General features: G+C 42.2%; 1 protein-coding gene across 3 annotated transcripts in view; it reads left to right on the top strand.

Annotated features, from left to right (window-relative positions):
- Positions 1 to 2,370: 2,370 nt before the first annotated feature.
- taok1b (TAO kinase 1b) overlaps positions 2,371 to 19,853 on the top strand; it is a 28,044-nt gene continuing 10,561 nt past the window's right edge. The window contains exons 1-12 of one of the 3 annotated variants that reach the window (XM_078286470.1): positions 2,371 to 2,455; positions 12,416 to 12,674; positions 13,317 to 13,388; positions 15,027 to 15,128; positions 15,250 to 15,295; positions 15,504 to 15,600; positions 15,704 to 15,817; positions 16,460 to 16,551; positions 17,129 to 17,222; positions 18,084 to 18,165; positions 18,907 to 19,074; positions 19,419 to 19,625. In XM_078286470.1, coding sequence (XP_078142596.1) covers positions 12,543 to 12,674; positions 13,317 to 13,388; positions 15,027 to 15,128; positions 15,250 to 15,295; positions 15,504 to 15,600; positions 15,704 to 15,817; positions 16,460 to 16,551; positions 17,129 to 17,222; positions 18,084 to 18,165; positions 18,907 to 19,074; positions 19,419 to 19,625 — 1,206 coding nt within the window. In that variant the 5' untranslated portion in view covers positions 2,371 to 2,455; positions 12,416 to 12,542. Of the gene's footprint in view, positions 2,456 to 2,611; positions 2,987 to 3,482; positions 3,576 to 12,415; positions 12,675 to 13,316; positions 13,389 to 15,026; positions 15,129 to 15,249; positions 15,296 to 15,503; positions 15,601 to 15,703; positions 15,818 to 16,459; positions 16,552 to 17,128; positions 17,223 to 18,083; positions 18,166 to 18,906; positions 19,075 to 19,418; positions 19,626 to 19,853 lie in introns of those variants that run through there. The other 2 variants (XM_071910393.2, XM_071910395.2) reach the window with 2 other exon arrangements.

Raw genomic sequence — 19,853 nt, 5'->3', positions numbered from 1 at the left:
TCCAACCATGTGTCTTGGTTTGGGCTAATATTGTGTCACAGTAGATGCAATCTAGTAAATCAGTATTATGGTTAAAATATGTCTATGGTCACAGTCTGAAATGGAGACACTGACCAAAATCTTTACATGTGTGCCCTCCTGTGGCTGTTTGCTGAACAAAGAGATGGAGATGAGAAAGGTGAGTGATAGAACCAGGAATGAGTCAGTAGTGCGTTTTCGAGGGCTGGGAGGGTGGAGGTTGTTCTCAAAGAGGTTGTTCTCCAAAGATACAGTTCTCATGATCATTCTTAGTAGCACATGTTCTTCAAAGGACTGAATTAACCTGATGCTCTGTGGCCATATTTTGTTTTCCATTGCCTTCTATTTATTCTGCAAATGATTTCTTGTTACACCCTACATATGTAGTACTGATATTAAACTGGTGTAAATAGACAGCAAAGCCCATAGAGTCAGTCAGGTGCTCTCAGGCACAAAGACATTAGACTAGGCTTCTGGTTGTTCACTTATAGATGCAATAACCTGCTCCATAACAACCAGATAATTGTGGATGTGCAGCTTCATAAACAAGCTCTTGAGGGGCCCAGATGCTGCTTCAGCATACAGCAGACGGCACTATACCTAGACATATTTTTTAACTTAGTCTGGAAGGTGAAAGCCCCTGTGTGCTGTGTAATATATGACTATGCACTAACAGCAGGGAGAGATGTCTTGTAGGTTCGTGTGTGTGTGTGTGTGTGTGTGTGTGTGTGTGTGTGTGTCTCAGAGACAGAGTTCTGCAGCCTATCCCTCCATATCATTTGCTCCAGTATACTTCTGTGCCTGGATACAGACCACACAGGCAGGACCTGATTCCCATCATCAGGACAACAGGGCTCCCAAGCAACCAATCAAAGCCCTCCAAGCCCTGTTCTGCAAGCTGATTGGTTGCTCAGTCTGCAGCCTGTTGTGGAATGCCCATCTTTAACCTCTCTGCTGCCATGCACACTGCATACATACATCCTATATTTTCAATGCAGATTACAGCTACATTAATCCAACTCTGAGCTACGGTGTCATGTTTAGGCTGATGTGATGTGATATCAAGTTGTGTTTCATGTGATGAATGGAATATGTCAATGAAACCTAAGCAGTATATGAATATACACCAGAATATACAGTACGGTGGCTTATCATCACACAGCCTTGTAGTTACACAAACTCACTCGCATGCTTCCCTGGTGTGAACCATAACAGAACAATGAAAAAGTCAATGCCAATTATGGAAACAAATGTAGCGCAAACATACACATATGTACATGCTGTAGGCTATGTGCATATACACAATCACATCCATGGATTTGTTTGTATGCACACATACACATACAAATTGTCAACTGCCATTCTGTTCATAGAGAATGAAAGACAGACACCTGCTCCTGTCCACTTTACTATTAAACCACACTTCATATATCATGTCATATCAAATCATGTCATTGATTATAACACTTTAGACACTGCATGCTTTCATAGGCAGCCCAGAGTACAACCAAGCAAAGTCTATCAGACATTGTGATCATATGTCATCATGATATATTGTATTAGCTGATATACTTTTCTACAAAACAAGAATGCATTGTTTTGTCTGGACAGTAAGTGCCCATTGTTCACTAAAGTAAATTGTGGTGCTCTGATGTAAAACCAACTCATCATAACAGGCCTTATACAGCTTATGGTCAGGTTTCTTCACTGCAATGGCAGTGGAGGGGCTGATGAGCTGCAGGACAAACTGTTGGGCCTGGAGCATCCAAGTAAAGTCTTTCATGACAAGATCTGTTATAATACTGGGATATATGAGAAATTAAGGGGGTAAGAGGGGGGTAATGTGAATCAATAAATAGCCTTGCCATAGCATTTTTGAACGTTGTAAGTTAACGATATGCTATTTATGGTAGAGGCTAGACTTAGACTGAAACTGTTAATCAGGTTAGGAGCTCAGTGACTGGAAGTGCATTAGCACACACACACACACACACACACACACACACACACACACATACACACACACACACACACAAGGAAGGGGAATAGGAGGGAGGGAGAGAGAGAGGGCATATAGCCAACTGGAATGGGGGGGATGTTTTATAGTAGGCTAATAATTTTCACCTCCTGTAAAAAATAATTTCATACAGTAGGAATGATGTTGCGTTATCAGTCATCATTCTGATTATACAAGGCTTTGTCCATCCCGAGCACACACACACACACGTATACTTGCAGTGGTTGGATGGTACAGCAACACCAAGCTCAGAGAGGATAGACAAGGGAGGGGGCAAGTTTCATAGCAACATTATCCTGTAGGGTGTAGCTGGACAGCATCAACAACACACTTTAAAACTCTGTGTCATTAATGTCACACGTGGTTTCTCGTTCCGATTAAAGCTGGCTATTGCTCTTCGCCTTTGCACAATCTGGAAATGTAAGAGTCTCTATTTTTGACGAATTTTGCCCCTTGATTCTCACGGTGGAAGGGAGGTGATTCTTTCCGCCGCCATCTTTTGGGAACTGCCTATATCGAAGAGAGAAACTTTGCTAGCTACTATCTAGCATTCAGCCAGCCTGCCTGCCAGCCTGTTGAGACAGTTACACTCGCTAGCTAGCTAGTCAGCTGAATATTTTTGTCTCACGTTGATATATTGCATTGCTGCGGCTGGCCAGCATATTCAGCTGGTTGACAAGAGCGCCGGGAGGATATACAGTAAACAACTGAGACTTAAAGTTAGCGTGACAACCAGGCAGGGCAATTGCCTGTGCAGTTGTTAGGTAAATTAGCGAATTAGCATAGCCAGTAGCTAGCGACTCCACACTCTTTGATTTCCCTACACTGCACAGCCTCGTCTGTGATTTAGTGTCAGCCACTTTGCTCTGTCGTGCTATTCAGAGTGACTCGACTCGACTTATCAGCCGTCCATACTCCACCTCTGAACCTGTCCGGATTCATTTTGACTGGGTGAGTTGTTCGCTAATTTTAGCGTACTGCTAAGTAACGATAGTTAGCGTCTGCTGTGCTCTCCATGCTGCAGTGTAGGTTAGTTGCAAGGTAGCTAGCGAGCAAGCCAACGTTAGCTAGCTTGCTTGCTACTAGCTAGCTAGCCAAAAGTTGCTGTCACAACTTGTATGGTCCGTCGCGTCGTCAGATTTTAGTCAGCGTTATCCTTATTGGACAACTTCAGTGATCGCTTGTTAGCTCTCCAGTATTTTGTTTTGATCGCTATTTTAGCAAACAGCAATTAACTCACTCCAGTGTACGGGGAGCAGGGCTGGGAGCTAGTACTGGGTGGTTAACGTAGATTTGTCGTATATAATGTTAAGAGATTGCTTAACCTAAAGAAACGTTAGCGTTGTAGCCAGCTACGTTAGCTTGCTAATCCTCTTTATGCAACTAACGTTCGCAAGCAGTGCCACTCCCTCATTCTTGTTTTTGTCCACTGTGACTGCAAGTGCAACTCGTTTTTGGAGGTGTCTGTTTTGGAAGTTTGCTTATCTGCAAGGTACATCATCATGAGTCATATGTTGTCTGAATGGCTAGCTGCCTGACGGTAGGTGACGTTGGTCAAACCACTTTCATGTCGTTTGCACGTACATGTCCTGGTATTGTGAAATGTTTGCAAGCAGTATTAGCCAAGAAAGAGGCTGACAAATCGATATTTTTAAGTATGCATCCTTGTGTAAGCGACTAGCTAAGCTCGCACCCATCGCCTACTGATGGCTGCGTTTGTGCACTGACGTGAGTCGCATTCCTCAATTTTCTGTGTTGATATTGCGTAACACTCACTCAGCAAGCTACTCTTCTGCTTGGCTTATCTGTGGCTGTTCGCCACTTTACTTATGCATGCTACAGTGGACCAACTAAGCAAACATTTAACATTAGAACCCGGTTACACAGTTTACAGGAATACTGTTGTCATGACTGTGGCGCCGTGTTTACCATTCACCTAATGTAGACATTGCAATCGGGATCTCTTTGTCACATTTCAGTTCTATAAACTGATACGACTTGAATGGGGTTCATACACTGTCCCTATTTGGCAAATGAGTACTGCTATATCACCAGTCCAGCATTTATTTATATGGGTGTCTTTAGACCCTGATGAACAGGCTGTCCATGTTATATGCAGCCTGGTGGCTAGATCAGAAAGTCAGGTAGAGGGTGAGTGCCTTTCCGCTTGTCTTTGTTTCCATGCATCTCTGCTAGGCAGCCTCTGCTTTCCTACTGCCTCTCACCTGTACGGATATTCAGGCCTATCATTTGTTTATTTGTCTCCCTGCATGTCTAATGAACCATGTATTCACAAGCTGGAACATCTCCCTTCTTTACTCTCAAGGACTGTATCGGGGTAATGGATATCTTTCCTTAATGAAGTGTGGCTGTTAGCTGATGATGAGAGCTACACAGCTGTTTTCTCCCTTGAACTTATGGATGCAGGAGAAGCCATGGCGTTGTTGTTTTTTGTGTGTCAGTGGGGTGTTATATCAGCCACTGGCCTGCCTGGTGGGGTACTGAATATGGGCACACTGCATAATGGATTTAAGCGTCTCCCAGGGAAAATGGATTAGAGACTTGAGCAAAGCCTGCCCTGCATGCTAGGGTCTAGGTCTAAGTCCCAGTGGCAGTCAGCCACTGCAGAACAAGCACTGGTTCTGCCATATGATCCACTCCAGTGCTGCTACAGTAACTTATTTGTCAATAATTTGTAATGTATAGTGTACATATGACTGGCATGGTGTGAACCTCATTAAGCTTCTTGAATGTAATGCTGCAATGTTTATTTGTCATTAACCTCAAACTCCTTAGGTGGCAACATTGACAGCTTATCAAATGACAATGGTCTTGAGGTTATAACTTTGGTGACCTACATGACTGACAATGCCATCTAACTTGGTAATTCAGCAATTGAGATATCATGAATAATGATAGAAATGCAGTTAAAGAAAGGCAATTTAAAAATATATTTATCCTTTTATTTGTCCTTGTTCAGCGTAAGGTACAGTCTCTCTCTTCAAAATGAGCTCCTAGGCGTTAGCTTGAGGCCCTGGATGGAGGCGGGCTGCTGAACGTTTGGAAACAAATGGCATATTTGATGAGTCAGACTGAGAGCAGCCCCCCACCCTCCCCAAACTGGGTTTGACCCTTTTAATGTTTGCACGTTTGATGATGTAATTCCAGTGTGGGCTCCAGTTGGAGACAGAATGAGCTAACATTACACATATCTGTTCAATACATCAGCAAAACTCTGAAATAACTTTGGCGTTAGGAAGCTGAAGTAGGGCAAAGGTGGATCTGAAGTAAAAGTCTTTTTGAGTGATGGGTCCAACTTGACATAGGCTAACCATAATTAATAGCTTACTTGAGTGTGTGATGTATCAGTCAGAACAGAGCACTGTCCCATGATGCCAAGCTGTCTGCCTTGGTACAGAGTAGCAGACTCAAATAGACCCCTAAAATTGTGGCTAAAATTTGTCCAGGCAAAAAATGCAACTAATTAAGTCTGTTTTGTAACCTAGAGCTTGAATATCAGACAAACTTTTTTGCTTTAAAATTAGGTTTTTACATTTTTGTGCAGTCTGTCCAACCTAACCCAAATGAGGTGAAATCGATTCAATTCATGTAAGAAGTAATAATTCTATGTTGCTCATTTTCTGTTTTTCAACCCTTAAAATAGCTTCCGTTTTTGTTTTTGGTCAAATTTGAAATTATCTTTCATTTGACTACATACACGCTCATCTGACAGACACAGAGATCCATGGAGCTTTTGAAAGTGACTTCAACTTCTATTCCCTTGCCCAAATTAGAATAATTTTTCAACAAGGTTTGACATCTAGAAATGTCACGGCCAAATAATTCAAACTGTGAGATGATTCCAAGATATCATAGCATAACACTATAAAATAAAACTACTGCTATGAAGACATCGGTTTTTGAGAACATGAATGTCATTGATCTTGATAATTTGACTGATAATCTGCTTCTCGTTTTTTCTTTTCTTTTTTTGTTTCTCTTTGCTTGGCAAAACAAAACCATAGGCACTAGATGGATCTGTGGTCAAAGCCACACACCATGTGTTTGAGACTATGTTGGGTTCAAGCCCAGCTCAGCACCTTTCTTGCATGTAGAGTAAGGTTTGCTGATGTCATTTCTGTCAACTAATTCTGGTAACTATCTGCTATTCAGTGAAGAACACCGGTATAATCCTAATTATTTAGGATTTTATTGTCACGTGTGCAGTTCTTATGTTTTTGGAGGTCTTCAATTTGGAAAAATGATCATCTTTTGATAAAATGAAATTATGGTACTGAATTTATTAATTGTGAATCGTGAGCTGATTTGTTTGATTTGTCCCTGCTGATTCCCAGCTCTGTTACTCCCCCACCCTAGCTGCAGTCAGTCCCCATTGTAAACCTTGGGCATGTTCAGAAATACTTGAAACCAGGCCCTCTTTAGTCTCCTTACCACAGAGCAGGCCTATTTTTAGGAGGAAAGGCCTCAAGATTACAGGTTTTGGGGGGAGATTAATTCAGGCTTTGAACAGACTAAATGATGTAAATTGTTGGTTTAACTCCTTTCTGTCTCTTGAGTCCCAGTTACTCATAGGTCTGGTCATACTTCCGTTCCATATGTCACGTCACACCTTGTGGTACCAGTTTGTTATGTTGGGTGTTTGGACTGTATGTCTTATTGTAAGAAGGTGCCACTAGGCTTTTGCCTGGCTGCTTTTCACCCAGAGTCTCTTGTTCTGAGGAAACTGTAGTGTGTGTTTGATGCTTGTGAGATTTATTCCCAATGAAAAGAGAGTTAATGGAGGCTCTGTGAGAGAAACAGTATGGATTAAATCCTCTTAGTCTTAGCTCACTCCGTTCCTCTCCTCTGTCACCGCCATCATCTCCATCGCACCACAAATCATGATGTGTTGTTGTTGACATTGGGTGGCTAGAGAGCTTTTGCTTCCTCCACTCAGCGAAAGCCACAATCTGTAATCGGTCTGTGAAACAGCCCCGTGGCCACCCCACCCTCCAGCTTAGGGGATAGAATCATGGTGTGTAAGCCTTTTTGAACAACAGCACATGTAGGTCATGAAACTTTGTTGTTGGTCACACAGCTGTGATGTTTCGGTGGATACATACTACATATACTTATTTTTACATTTGGCATTCAGCTGACGATCTTAAAATGAGTGAGCAATAAGGGGTTTAGTGTCTTGCTTCAGGACAGTTTGACGGAGACATGGCTCGTGATGAATACATTGGCTAATGCTGAGATCCAGGCAATCTGGACACCCAGGTATCTTAACTCCCCATGGCAGATTCAGCAATTATGGATCATAGCTTTTACTCAACATTTGACTGTAGTAGTGATGGGTGTTGGTGCTTTTTGCTTACCAAACTCAAAAGAAAATAGTCCAATCAATCTGACCAGTGGGTAAATGGCATGCTATGTCACGAATGTGTCATATGTTAGTCCTAAACTAATCCAGGCAATACGAAAGCCTAATAGGCTATATCATGATGGTACTGTGCAGCATTCGGTAGACTATCGATGCTATTGATGCTCAGGGTTGTTGATCCCATACTGGCTGACTGCACACTGTCAGGTTGTGTGACTGGTAGTTAGTAAGATTGATAAGTAAGATACGTTTCTGTATGTGTCTGGGTACATGTGACCATGTGGTACAGTACATGCTGCATGTGTTTTTGTGCAGTGTACACACATTTGAGTAAACTAAAAGGTGAGGCATGTCCTCTGTGTTTGTGTGTGTCCATGCATGCGTGCATGCACACTATATACACACATTGAGAAAGCTGGAATGTGGTATATGTTTTCTGTTGATGTGTGTGTGAGTTAAGCAAAGACTGACAAATCTTAGTTCCTATCTTTTTCTTGACTTTATTCTGTGTGTAAGATGTTGTAAATAATCCAGGGGCAGTTAGTGCATCAGACGTAGTTCAGCCTGTTCATTGATCTGGGTTCCTACGGTAATGGAAAACCTGTTCAAGTCACTGAATCTGAAAATTGTGTTTTCCAGGTCTGGAAAACATAGGATAGCCTAAATTATACATATCTAAACATTTCTTGGAAATGTGTTCATAATGGCTGCTGATTACCTTTGGAGGAATAATTAATTATGCCTAATGAATCTCATAATTACATTAAACCCCAAGTTGTCATTGTAGCTAACCAAAACAAAACGTGGGACACTCAAATCGGCAATTCAACAAAAAATGTAACATTTAAACATAAGTGGTCATTGAAATTGTGTCATGCAGTAGTTATGGAACTTGATAAGCAAAAATGTACCATGATGAATAAATCAACATGTCTCAGTTTAGGGTATAGTCAGCAGGACAGCTGGTCACTGAATGTCTCTGTTAATGTTGTTCTCCTTTTGCAATGATTTTCAGTCATTCTCTGTCTCAGTCACATCCTGCCTCTTCTGTCTGGCATGTTGATAAACCAGCAGGCAGCAGAGGAGGGAGTCTGAGTAGGAAGACTACCCCGCAATCGCAGGATCCAGGTTCAAGCACCCATCTTATCAAGCATCTGTCCTGCTGACGTGTCCTTTAGCAAACTAAATTGACACTGAATCCCTACCAGCTCCTGGGCCGCTGTTCTGTAGCCGCTCTGTCCTCCCGGTGGAGGGGGGCAAGCGAAGAGAATTTCACCATGGGATCAATAAAGTATTAGATTATTTGTTATTAATTCTCTCCATTTCTCTCTGTCTCTCTTCCCTGACTCCGACACCCCCCTCTACCCGGCGCATTGTAGTGGTTGCCTCTTCATTAGGCCTCTTCTTGGCGATTTTACAGTGCAGAGGAAATCAATTCACATAATACATCAGGGGAGAATCCATTTTCTAGAGCACTAAAGCAAAACAACTTTTGGTGCATTTCTTGAACACACTGTTCATTGTGAGTACGCTTGTGCATGCACATGTCTTGCAGTCCATCTCTTCCAGAGCAGCCTTGTGACTCAGTCTTCAATGCTCTGTTTCATTGTGTGTGTGTGTGAGAGTGATGTCAGCTGATTTTTTTAGTTTCTTCCCCATATTATCCAGTCCATTACAAACTTACACACAGGCCGAATCCAATACCATGTCTAGGTTCATTTTCCTTAGGGTAAAAGAATGAGGGGCTGGGCAACTTGTAGCCGTGGTAACGTTCCATTCTCTTGTATTGAGAGAACGTTGCGGCAGATTCTTTTTTAAAAATCTGCCAATTTGGGGTGTTGTGGTGACTCAGTGGTCTTCCAGGCATGCCATGTAACCGTGGCGTCTTGGTTTCGAATCCGGCCCGAGACCTTTGTTGCATGTCATTACTCTCTCTCTCTCTCTCTCTCTCTCTCTCTCTCTCTCTCTCTCTCTCTCTCTCTCTCTCTCTCTCTCTCTCTCTCTCTCTCTCTCTCTCTCTCTCTCTCTCTCTCTCTCTCTCTCTCTCTCTCTCTCTCTCTCTCTCTCTCTCTCTCTCTCTCTGTCTTTCCTATCTCTTTCCACTGTGACCAATTGAATAACTAAACTAATCTTTAAAAAATCAGCGAAGTTAAGGTTTCCTTCTTATCAGCAAATGTGCCCACATCTAAGAACATAACTTATGACTTTTTACAAATCGCTAGGATCCACTGTAAAGTTTGGCTTGCATCCAATACACTATGCAGCAGTTATTTCAGTAAAATAACAACTGGAGGGCAGTAGCAAGCAGTTGACCAGTTCTAAAATCTGAGATTGCTTGGTGGATCACTCTAATCAATGCCAAACTGACCAGAAGGCCCTAACGATTTGTAAAAGGTCATAAGTCATGTTTGACGAGCGGTGTTTGTTTGCTGATAACAAAGGCAACATCTATTTTGTGGATTTTTGAATGGAGATGGGGTGATGTTCTCTCCATAAGAGAGAGAATTGAATGTATTTGAGCAAAGCGAGCTGCAGGGTCAAAATGCCTGCAGTTGAGGCCGATGGCAATTTCACTCTTCAAAGCACATTTAGAGGAAGGGACCTAAAGGAACAATTCTTTATGCAGTGGAATGTTACTTTACTGCACCAACAAAAGTTAGAAAGCTCACTAGTGGCCCATCCGCCTACTCTCGCAACAGCTTGATAACATTTTAACACCAATCGTTAATGTAATCAATCTTAATTCTGAGATAAGTATCATAAACAAACGAGACCTCTCCAGGAAGATTGGCAGCCTCTACACTGCATTTTACATTGTGTGCCACTAGGTCAGATTTTGCAGGAAATCTGGTGGATTCCTTTATGGCACAAAGAGAGATTGTACAGGACTGGTGCTGCTGTTCTTCCAGCACCAATGGAGCTAAAGCTTTCAGATGGTGGAAAGAGTGAAAGACCCAAGCAAACATCATTTACAACATGTTTATCCTTCGCAAATGTACGCAGGGTGACACCAGGGAGGGAAGTCGGAACAATTAGCAATGTCCTCTTGTGACAAGAAACAACGGGTGTTCATGGGAAATGTGGTTTTAATTTAGAGAAACTAACAATACCATTGGTGTGAGATGGAGGCTTACACTCATCTTGATCTTGCTTTCATTTGTTTATCATTTTTATTCCAAGGTATCTCAATTAGTTTGACAAAGATATATTGATATTTAAAGAATGCCACACGTAGCCTCTTTTAATAATGCTAAACAGCTAGCCATCGATGAATATTCTCTGTCAGTATGCTTGTTAACTTAACCTAGCTCGCTATCCATTTCATGGTCTCCAAAACAATGTCGAGGTTATTGTCCCAGATTGTAGACTGTAGCTATCAATGTGTGTTGAATTGAGCAGATTTTGCATGAGGAAGTGTAATGTAATTTGGAAAGAAACTTTGTAGTTCAGTACAGAGAACTTTGACACCAAACAGCCTGCTGATGACGATATTATCTTGCTATCGCTGCTGCACAGTAATGCTTTGTCATCCTCCTGTCTATGCCTGGAAACTGATCATCAGTACATTTAGAGCAGGGATTTTACTTTGTACTTCTTCAAAGCCTTTTGTCCAGGCATTTTACACACAAAAAAAACGAAATCCCAACCCATTGTGTTTTTACAATGAAATGAAATCCGTTGTTTATTTCTGACTCTTGACCTTCCACCACCTCACTACCCACTTTCTTGAATGAGCCTCTCTCCATTTTAATGAGTACAGTGCAGTGACCATGACGTTTAGGCTGCTGATGTTGCTCTGCCCCCTGAGAATATTGAAATGCTTACATACACACTCTCTCTCTTTATACTGTATATCTCACACACACACACACACACACAATAGCATTTCCTTCATCAGTGTGTGGTACAAAATATGGCATGTGCACACACACACGCACACAAATTAGACCCTATTTAACATGCATGATCACATGAATAAACTAAACAATGTTTCTGCATACAGAAAACACAGTTAATTTGATGCTAAAGTCCTCTAATTTATCTTCCAGTGCCACTCTCCTCTCATTAATTAAGGCAATAGGCCACTTCATAGTAGTGGACATGAAATCAATCCTTGTGCAAGGATATTTGCATTGCCCAGTCAGTACAGCAGCTTAAAGATCTGCAATAATTGCTGAAGTGTTGATCTGAGCTGATGCACTTGTGATGAGTCTGCAATTAGTGGGCTACTGTAGGGTGTAGTCAGCAAAAGTGTGACCATATGGTTGTATTTGGTGATTGTGTTTTATTTGTTTATCTATTTATTTATTCTAGTCACACAAATATGATTGGCAAAATTCAGCAAAGTGTCTTAAAAACTACTGCAATATTTAAAGTCATGGAAGAATATTGTCGGTTTCCCCAGTTTGTAGGAACGCCTCCTTGCATGAGCTCTCCTTCGCCAGTTTGTCTTTCGGTGCCACCAAGTGAGTGCCACTTGGTCTGATGCCTTGGTCTAGCACAGTTAAGGGACAGTTATATTGTTATTGAGTAGACCTATATTCTGTTAACATTCATAATTAAGTCACTCTTGGAGGGTTTTGATTGTTACACCTCACTGCCACAGTGTTGGACTGAGAGAGCTCCTTCAGCACCACAGATACTGTCCATTCTCCCCTGGTGAAGATAACTCTGTTGACACTCTCACTTCATCCTACTGAATTTACCTCTTGCAAGTCAATTGTCCTACTGCCCCTGAAACACTACCATCCAGCAATACAGAAATCCAGTAGCTGACATGTTGGTCAGGGGCCAGACCGTTGCTCCATGAAGTCACTGACGGAAATATCAACAGAGATTTGTGTTTCACACACACATCAGCTAAGCAGATACAGTCCCTTCTACATACTATGTATTATTAGTCCAGTGAGACATCCTAGTATTTTATCTTGTCTTTGCTGACTCCTCTGTTTGTCTCTCTGTACCCCCCCCACCCTCACCACCATCTCTCCCTCTAGGTGCCCATGTGCTGGTTCCTTAGGCCCCTCCATTCCTGCAGATGAATCTTCAGCTACTCTGGCGTAGCTCAGCACCCAGATAGTCCCGTCCCCCTCCCGTGGGTGATAAGGGACTACATTAACCAGGATGCCCTCCTCTGTAAGGGCAGGCAGCCTGAAGGATCCGGACGTGGCTGAGCTCTTCTTCAAAGAAGACCCAGAGAAGCTTTTCTCTGACCTCCGAGAGATCGGACATGGCAGCTTCGGCGCCGTCTACTTTGTATGGCGACTACATGTTCATATAGACAAATACAAAAAGAGAAGTCTGTGCATGCACCTGCAAATACACACATAAAATTACAAATGTAATACGGTAATCAGGGATATGATTCAGATATTTGAATGTGATCTGAATCTGGCTTCATAGTTGATCAGCAGCATTAATCTCTTCTGTGAATAATACAGTAACTTGGAGGCACTGTTTATACAACAGTGTGCTTTATTATAAAGTGCCAGAGTTGATGTTGTCTTATTATTATAAGGAAAGACAGAACTATTTATACCACCATACATCACTGCATTGCAGCAGTCCACGTAAACTAGTAGATGAAATCCCAGAAGTCCCATTTTCCTGTGGTGTGACATAATCTAAATTCAGTTGTGTATTATACAAAATTACATGGGAGTTCTGTGATAAGATGTGAAGATTTATAGTCACAATAATACAAGTTTTACTTGTTTTATAATCGATACTGCAGAGTCTCACCCTGATTGCCTGATCTGACTTGATGCTCTGTTAACAAAAGGGAAAAGAAAATCCTGAAAAAACGCATTCCTGATTAATTAGAGAAAGATGTACGGAGGATGAAATGTGTGTTAAGGCTGAAGTGTGTAGTAACGATGTACTTTCTGTGTTTCCCAGGCACGGGATGTGCGCACCAATGAGGTGGTGGCCATTAAGAAGATGTCTTACAATGGGAAACAGTCCAATGAGGTGAGATTGCAGTACCACGACACAGCAGACTATAATCAGACCATAACTATATTTACATTGCCAGTGCAGATTATATGTTGTACAGGTGTGTTTTTTCTTTTCAAGAAATAATCAAGAAAGACATTAATATTTGGCTTGAAAATGCATCAAACCATAAATGTTGTGCACCACTGCACCCCTCGCATCAACATAGCTGATCACTTCCCAAATGCCCCAAAAAATGTCATAACTTTAAAGCAGCAGATTTTACTAAATAAGATGTTGTCTGTTAATAGTGAATTGTTTGTGAATGAGATTAGAAAATTGGAAAGGTTTTACGCACATCCAAAATACTCTATTTAGGAGCCGGACAAAAACGGCAATCAAATAAAGAAAAGAGGAATGTCTGCTCAGTTTTTCAATGCTCCCAAAAAGTGGAATTTATTCAAGCAAAAACTGTGACAACGAGTGAGCTTCTCTGCTACGTACAAAACCCTGACCCAGAATCAGGACGTCTACAAGTGATTCAGCAGCAGGTTATCCGGGGCCAACCAAAGATCTGCAGCACTACGGTAGCATTATGCCTAGAGGGGGATTCTGACTTAGAGGCGTTCAGTCATAATCCCACAGATGAAGACGAGAGAGAACGTGCTCTGATCATTGGCTTAGGTCTTTTCAAATCTTTAAGGGTGCTACCAGCCACAAATAAGATACTATCAGACAATAATTGTGTAGGGCGAGCACTCACAGCTCTCTTATTACAATTATATTTTTATTGTTATTTTTGAAGCAACACTGAAACACACGGATGTTTCGGGCGATGCCTTCTGCAGCTTGTCCCACAGATGGTAGCTTTGCACCATGGGCTCCCCCTACTATTGCAACAACACATCATCAGTAGGGCAAAACTAACCTGTCTACACCAGAAATGTGGTGTATGTGCTTAGCTGAGGAGCCAATGGTGTGAAGCTACTATCTGTGGGATTATGACTAAACGCCTCTAAGTCAGAATCCCCCCTAGACGTAACAATACCAAAGTGCTGCTGATCTTTGGTTGGCCCCGGATAGATGGCTGCGGTTGGTGAGTTGAGCTGTTCGAGACCGGGCTGGGGCGCGGCCGGATGATGGTCGCCCCTCTCTCATGACTCGCACCATATGTTTGTGGAGAACCTGGTGCTAAGTCACTTGTAGACAACTCACTCATTCACAGTTTTACTAGAATAAATTCCACTTTTTGGGAGCATTGAAACGGTGAGCGGACATTACCCTTTTCTTCATGTGAATGAGACTGACCTCCCTGATGCTTTGAAGCTCCCAGACTGCTAAACTGTTACAGTTTTAGCATCCATCTAATATACACACACATACGCGAGCACACACACACACACACACACACACACAGAGCATCTCACAGTCCCAAGGTCACTCCTCTGTGCTCACTTTCACTCGTCTTCTCAGATGCACGCTACTCTGCTCATGATTTCAGATTAGCCATAATCAGATTATAAATAATCTGTGAGTGAGGAGAACCACTCTATGCCTATTTACACTGAAAGACAATCTCCTGCACACACACACACATAAATGGACGCATTTACTGCGCGCAGGATATAAGGGCTAGAGAGCTAGAGTTTTTTAAGTCCCTTCTTTCCCCAACAGAAATGGCAGGATATTATAAAGGAGGTGAAGTTTCTCCAGAGGATCCGGCACCCAAACAGTATAGAATACAAGGGTTGTTACCTCCGTGAACACACAGCATGGGTAAGGCGCCTGTTTACACACATACTTGCAAGGTACATCTCATACTGGAATATATATACGTGTATGTTATATATTTATACACACTATACTGTCCCCCATTACTCTCTTGGTCTCTGTGTAGCTGGTGATGGAGTACTGTCTGGGCTCAGCCTCCGATCTTCTGGAAGGTGAGCAATAAGACAGTCTCTTTGCTTTCCATGTTTCATATGTCAGACAGATTTCACCTATGCACTGGCTGCAACAAGTGATGTGCTTTTCAAGGGTTGGATAGCTTGGCTCACAGTTAATCACAGGAATGAATAGGAAAAGTGGAAATTGATGTGCATTAATTAGCAGGTGTTGATAACTTGCTCAAAATCTTTTTTCCTCCTCTAGTTCATAAAAAACCCCTGCAAGAAATGGAGATTGCTGCCATTACCCATGGTGCTTTGCAGGGGCTAGCCTACCTTCATTCCCACAACATGATCCACAGGTGAGTGATTTTACATTCTCTCACTCTCTCTGCATTGTGTATTTCTTATGAAGCTGTAGAGATCGTAATCTCACATCTTTATCTTCCTCTCTCTCTCTCTCAGGGACGTCAAGGCTGGGAACATCCTGCTGACTGAGCCGGGGCAGGTCAAACTGGCAGACTTTGGCTCCGCCTCCATTGCCTCACCTGCCAACTCCTTTGTGGGAACACCATATTGGTGAGTAAACACTGAGGCCATATTGCACACAAATCTATTCTGAAAGAATTGAAAGAGATGGGTTTTTTCTCAAATGTCGAATTGACCAAAATGTTAACGTAATGAGCTGTCGCGTTTGATTATTCATGTTAAGTGGCCACTTGATCAAGTGTTGATTCACCAAATGGATTGGACCCTAAAATCTTCAGTGTTTGCCTGTGTTTGCATGTCCCTACATGAGTAAAATGCTGCTTGCTGACATATTCAAATGCTTTGCTACTGAGATTTGTTGGGGACAATCTAGGCTGAGGATTGAGGATATTTATTCACAGAAATCCTTTTACTCAACACGTCATTTCATAAATCAGGAAAAACGGCTTTGAATATAGTAGGTTTAGACTGAGTGAGGCAAAATGCTAATACAGGTGAAATATCAGTGAACTATCATAAGAAGTAGATTGCAACCTTAGTTAATACAACAAAGCATCAAGACACTTAATTTTACGCAGTTATTGGTAATTCAAAGGTAATTTTCCCCCACATATAAGTAGGTGAGTGTTACAGAATTTCCCTGCGTCTTTCTCTATCACCTCTTGATTTGTGTCTTTCTCGACCCACCCCACCCCACCCACCCCAATCCTCCTCCTCCTCCTCTCTGTCCAGGATGGCCCCGGAGGTGATTCTAGCTATGGACGAGGGCCAGTATGATGGGAAAGTGGATGTCTGGTCCTTAGGGATCACCTGTATAGAATTAGGTTAGTGGGAGTGTGTGTTTTTGTGTGTGTGTGTTATGTTTCTCTCTTAAAACATAATTCTAGTAGTAAGTATATTTTTCTTTTAAATAATTGAGTGTAAACTTGGTATTAAGTTACTAAGTAGTTAATTTCAAGCTAGGTGTGACACCATAAGGTTATAAGGAATTAAAGGAATTAAAAACCAATGAAAAATGAATAAATGTAAAAAAAAAAAACAATCTAATATACAGCATGCATTGCAAAATGATTGGGGGAAATATAAACTAGACGAAGACAGAATTAAATAGGTTAGAAAACTCTAAATGACGCTGATTCTTTTAAGCATAATTCGCTACAAATCAAAATATGCACACACCTGGTGCACTTGGGCAATTCTAATTGGGCAGTTTGGCCCCATGGTGTTCCCCAGGGCTTCTGTTGGCATTGAACCTAACCCTAACCCTAGCTAAAACTTTGTTTATAGCTTGCCCCCCAAAGTGTGTGCAAATTTTGCAATTTTATCACAAAGGGTCTCAGCTATTGTGTGAACTGTGTAGCTCTTATACTGACTGTTGTCCCGTTGTCCCTGTGTTCTCAGCGGAGAGGAAGCCTCCCTTGTTTAACATGAATGCGATGAGTGCCTTATACCACATAGCGCAGAATGAGAGCCCCACACTGCAGTCCAGTGAATGGTGAGGCGCATGCACACACACACACACACACACACACACATATACACATATACACACTGGGGTTTCTTTTTTTTTTTAAATCAACTCCCGAACAGCTGTAACAGCTGCAAAACTAGAAAATGTGCTCAGTAGAGCACAGACCTCCACCATGTGTTACAACCACCTGTCCACCTTCATATTTGGGCTCAGACGTCAACAAACATGTTGTCAGGCAAGACTTGAGCTTAAACATTTAATGAAAAAAACATTAGCACACCTAAAAATCTTTGAGTGACAGGTGCATAGGACAAAAACCAAAAAGTTAGATACTGAGAAACACTGTCTACACATGCACAATACTTTATTGTGACGTTTTGGTCATAGGACCTTCATCAGCATGGTTGTCTCATGTCGTTTCATATACAGCCAATGTATCAATAGAATGTAAACAAGGCGGACTGATACGTTACTGATAAGGTCTGAGAGTAGGCACTCCTATCACAATGCACGGGTGGAACTAACTGTTAATATGTAATCAAGGAAGAATTTTTTATTGGCGTTCCAGACTCCTAGATTAGGTATATTCCTGCAAACCATTCATGCTTTTGAAAGTGATTACCTCCCCGAGCCAAGCTGGCTTTGCGTAGCTGTTCTTCCTCTATGGACCCATGCAAATAACGGACATTGCTTATTCACAAAGATTGGTAGAGGCAATTTGTTTTGTTTTGTTTTTCATGATGATGCAGTATGTACCAGACACACCCTTCCTCCAACACGTGTATTTTTGGCTTCTAAAATTATGATGCTTACTCTTGTTATAAACTGACAGTGTGGATATCTGTTTTGTTTGGTCCTTCATCTTCTCCGCTTTGTCTTTTGCAGGACGGATTACTTTAGAAACTTTATCGATTCTTGCCTTCAGAAAATCCCCCAGGATAGACCACACTCGGACGATATGCTGGGTGTAAGAACACACACACACACACACACACACACACTGTACAGAGACAAGAGAGTAGGGTCAGTGTGTTAAGATGGAGATTGTCAAACCTTCTGGTGTTAAATCTCTCTCTGATGTTTGCTCTCTGTTCTATCCCCATAAGCCTCTATTTTGATTCACTAATCCTCTACTTTCTGACACACGTGCACACACACACACACAGTGCACATGTACACTGGACATAAACAGAGCTTGGTTTTGTAGATAGAACACAGACATAATTACTCTGGAGATCTGAATTCTGCATCCTTCGTTAAGTAACTGAGCAGCTGTCTGTTAGCCCACTAATGGACTCACTATAGCTAATGGAACTTGTCCTTGGGGTATGGCACTGCATACAGTGTCTTTCTTTTGTTTAAAATGACAAGTTCGAGTGCAATGTCTGTTCTTAAAAAGAATAAACCAAGGCAAGGCTCCGTTGTTTAGATTTTGATGCAGTCAAATAGAGTCTGCACCCTCAAATGCTCAGTGACACATCAGCTAGCATAATATAACTAGAAGTAACTATACTGCACTAAAGCATGGCCATAGTCTCTATCCTAACCGCTACTCCTTTCTGTCTAATTGCCTTTCCCTGTGTTCTCTCTCTATCTCTCTCCTGTCCTTCCCTTCTGTCCTCTCTCCATCCTCTTCTCTTGACTGTCCTCTCTCCTCTTCTCCTTTCACATTGCCCTGTCTTCTCCTTCCGGTTACCCTCCTCTCCAGCATGCGTTTCTGCAGCGTGAACGTCCAGACTCTGTGCTGATGGACCTAATCCTGAGGACCAAGGATGCAGTGCGAGAGCTGGACAACCTGCAGTACCGTAAGATGAAGAAGATCCTCCTTCAGGAGGCCCACAACGGACCCACAGCAGAAGCACAGGATGGAGAAGAGGTGTGTGTGTGTGTGTGTATGTGCATATTTGTGGGTGTGCACATTTACTTTTGTATTTATATGTTAAAACTGCCAAAGCTACAGTGTTAGAATAAGATTTGTGTGTGTTTTTATGTTTAGTCTCAAGCACAGAAATACATAGTGTTGTCACATTTATGGCCTTACACCGCACAAAATAAATAACCAAGCATGCATATGCTTGTATGTTTGTGCATGTCTGTCTGTCTGTCTGTGTCTCTTTGTGTCTCTTTGTCTCTCTTGCACTCCCCTTTTCTCTCTTTCTCTCTCTCTCTCTCTACTTTTTCTTGCCGTCTCTGTCCCCGCTCTCTCCACTGTGTCTGCAGGAGCTGGAGCCGGGCGGAGGTCGGACGGGAACAGTGAACAGTGTGGGCAGCAACCAGTCCATCCCCAGCATGTCCATCAGCGCCAGCTCCCAGAGCAGCTCCGTCAACAGCCTGAACGAAGCGGCCCAGGACAGCCGCAGCGAGCTGGACCTGATGGAGGGAGACCACACGGTCATGTCCAACAGCTCCGTCATACACCTCAAGCCGGTGGGTGAACTGACACATGGAGATGCATTACATACGCAGCCTTCTCTGTACTGTAGTGGAGCCATTAACAGCCATGATTTGCCATGCTGATGAAGACATTTGTTTCCATTGAGAAGCTGATCCTCTCTTTGAATCTCTAATATTGTCAAAGGCAGTTGTCTTGGATAGATAGCTGTATTGTTTTCATGGCAGTTTTGTGTTCATGGTTGTTTCTGTGCATCTATCTCT

The sequence above is a fragment of the Centroberyx gerrardi genome, chromosome 11 (assembly GCF_048128805.1).
Source record: "Centroberyx gerrardi isolate f3 chromosome 11, fCenGer3.hap1.cur.20231027, whole genome shotgun sequence".
Lineage (NCBI taxonomy): Eukaryota > Metazoa > Chordata > Actinopteri > Beryciformes > Berycidae > Centroberyx > Centroberyx gerrardi.
The sequence above is the reverse complement of the archived record's forward strand: the minus strand, read 5'-3'. Positions and strand labels throughout refer to the sequence as shown.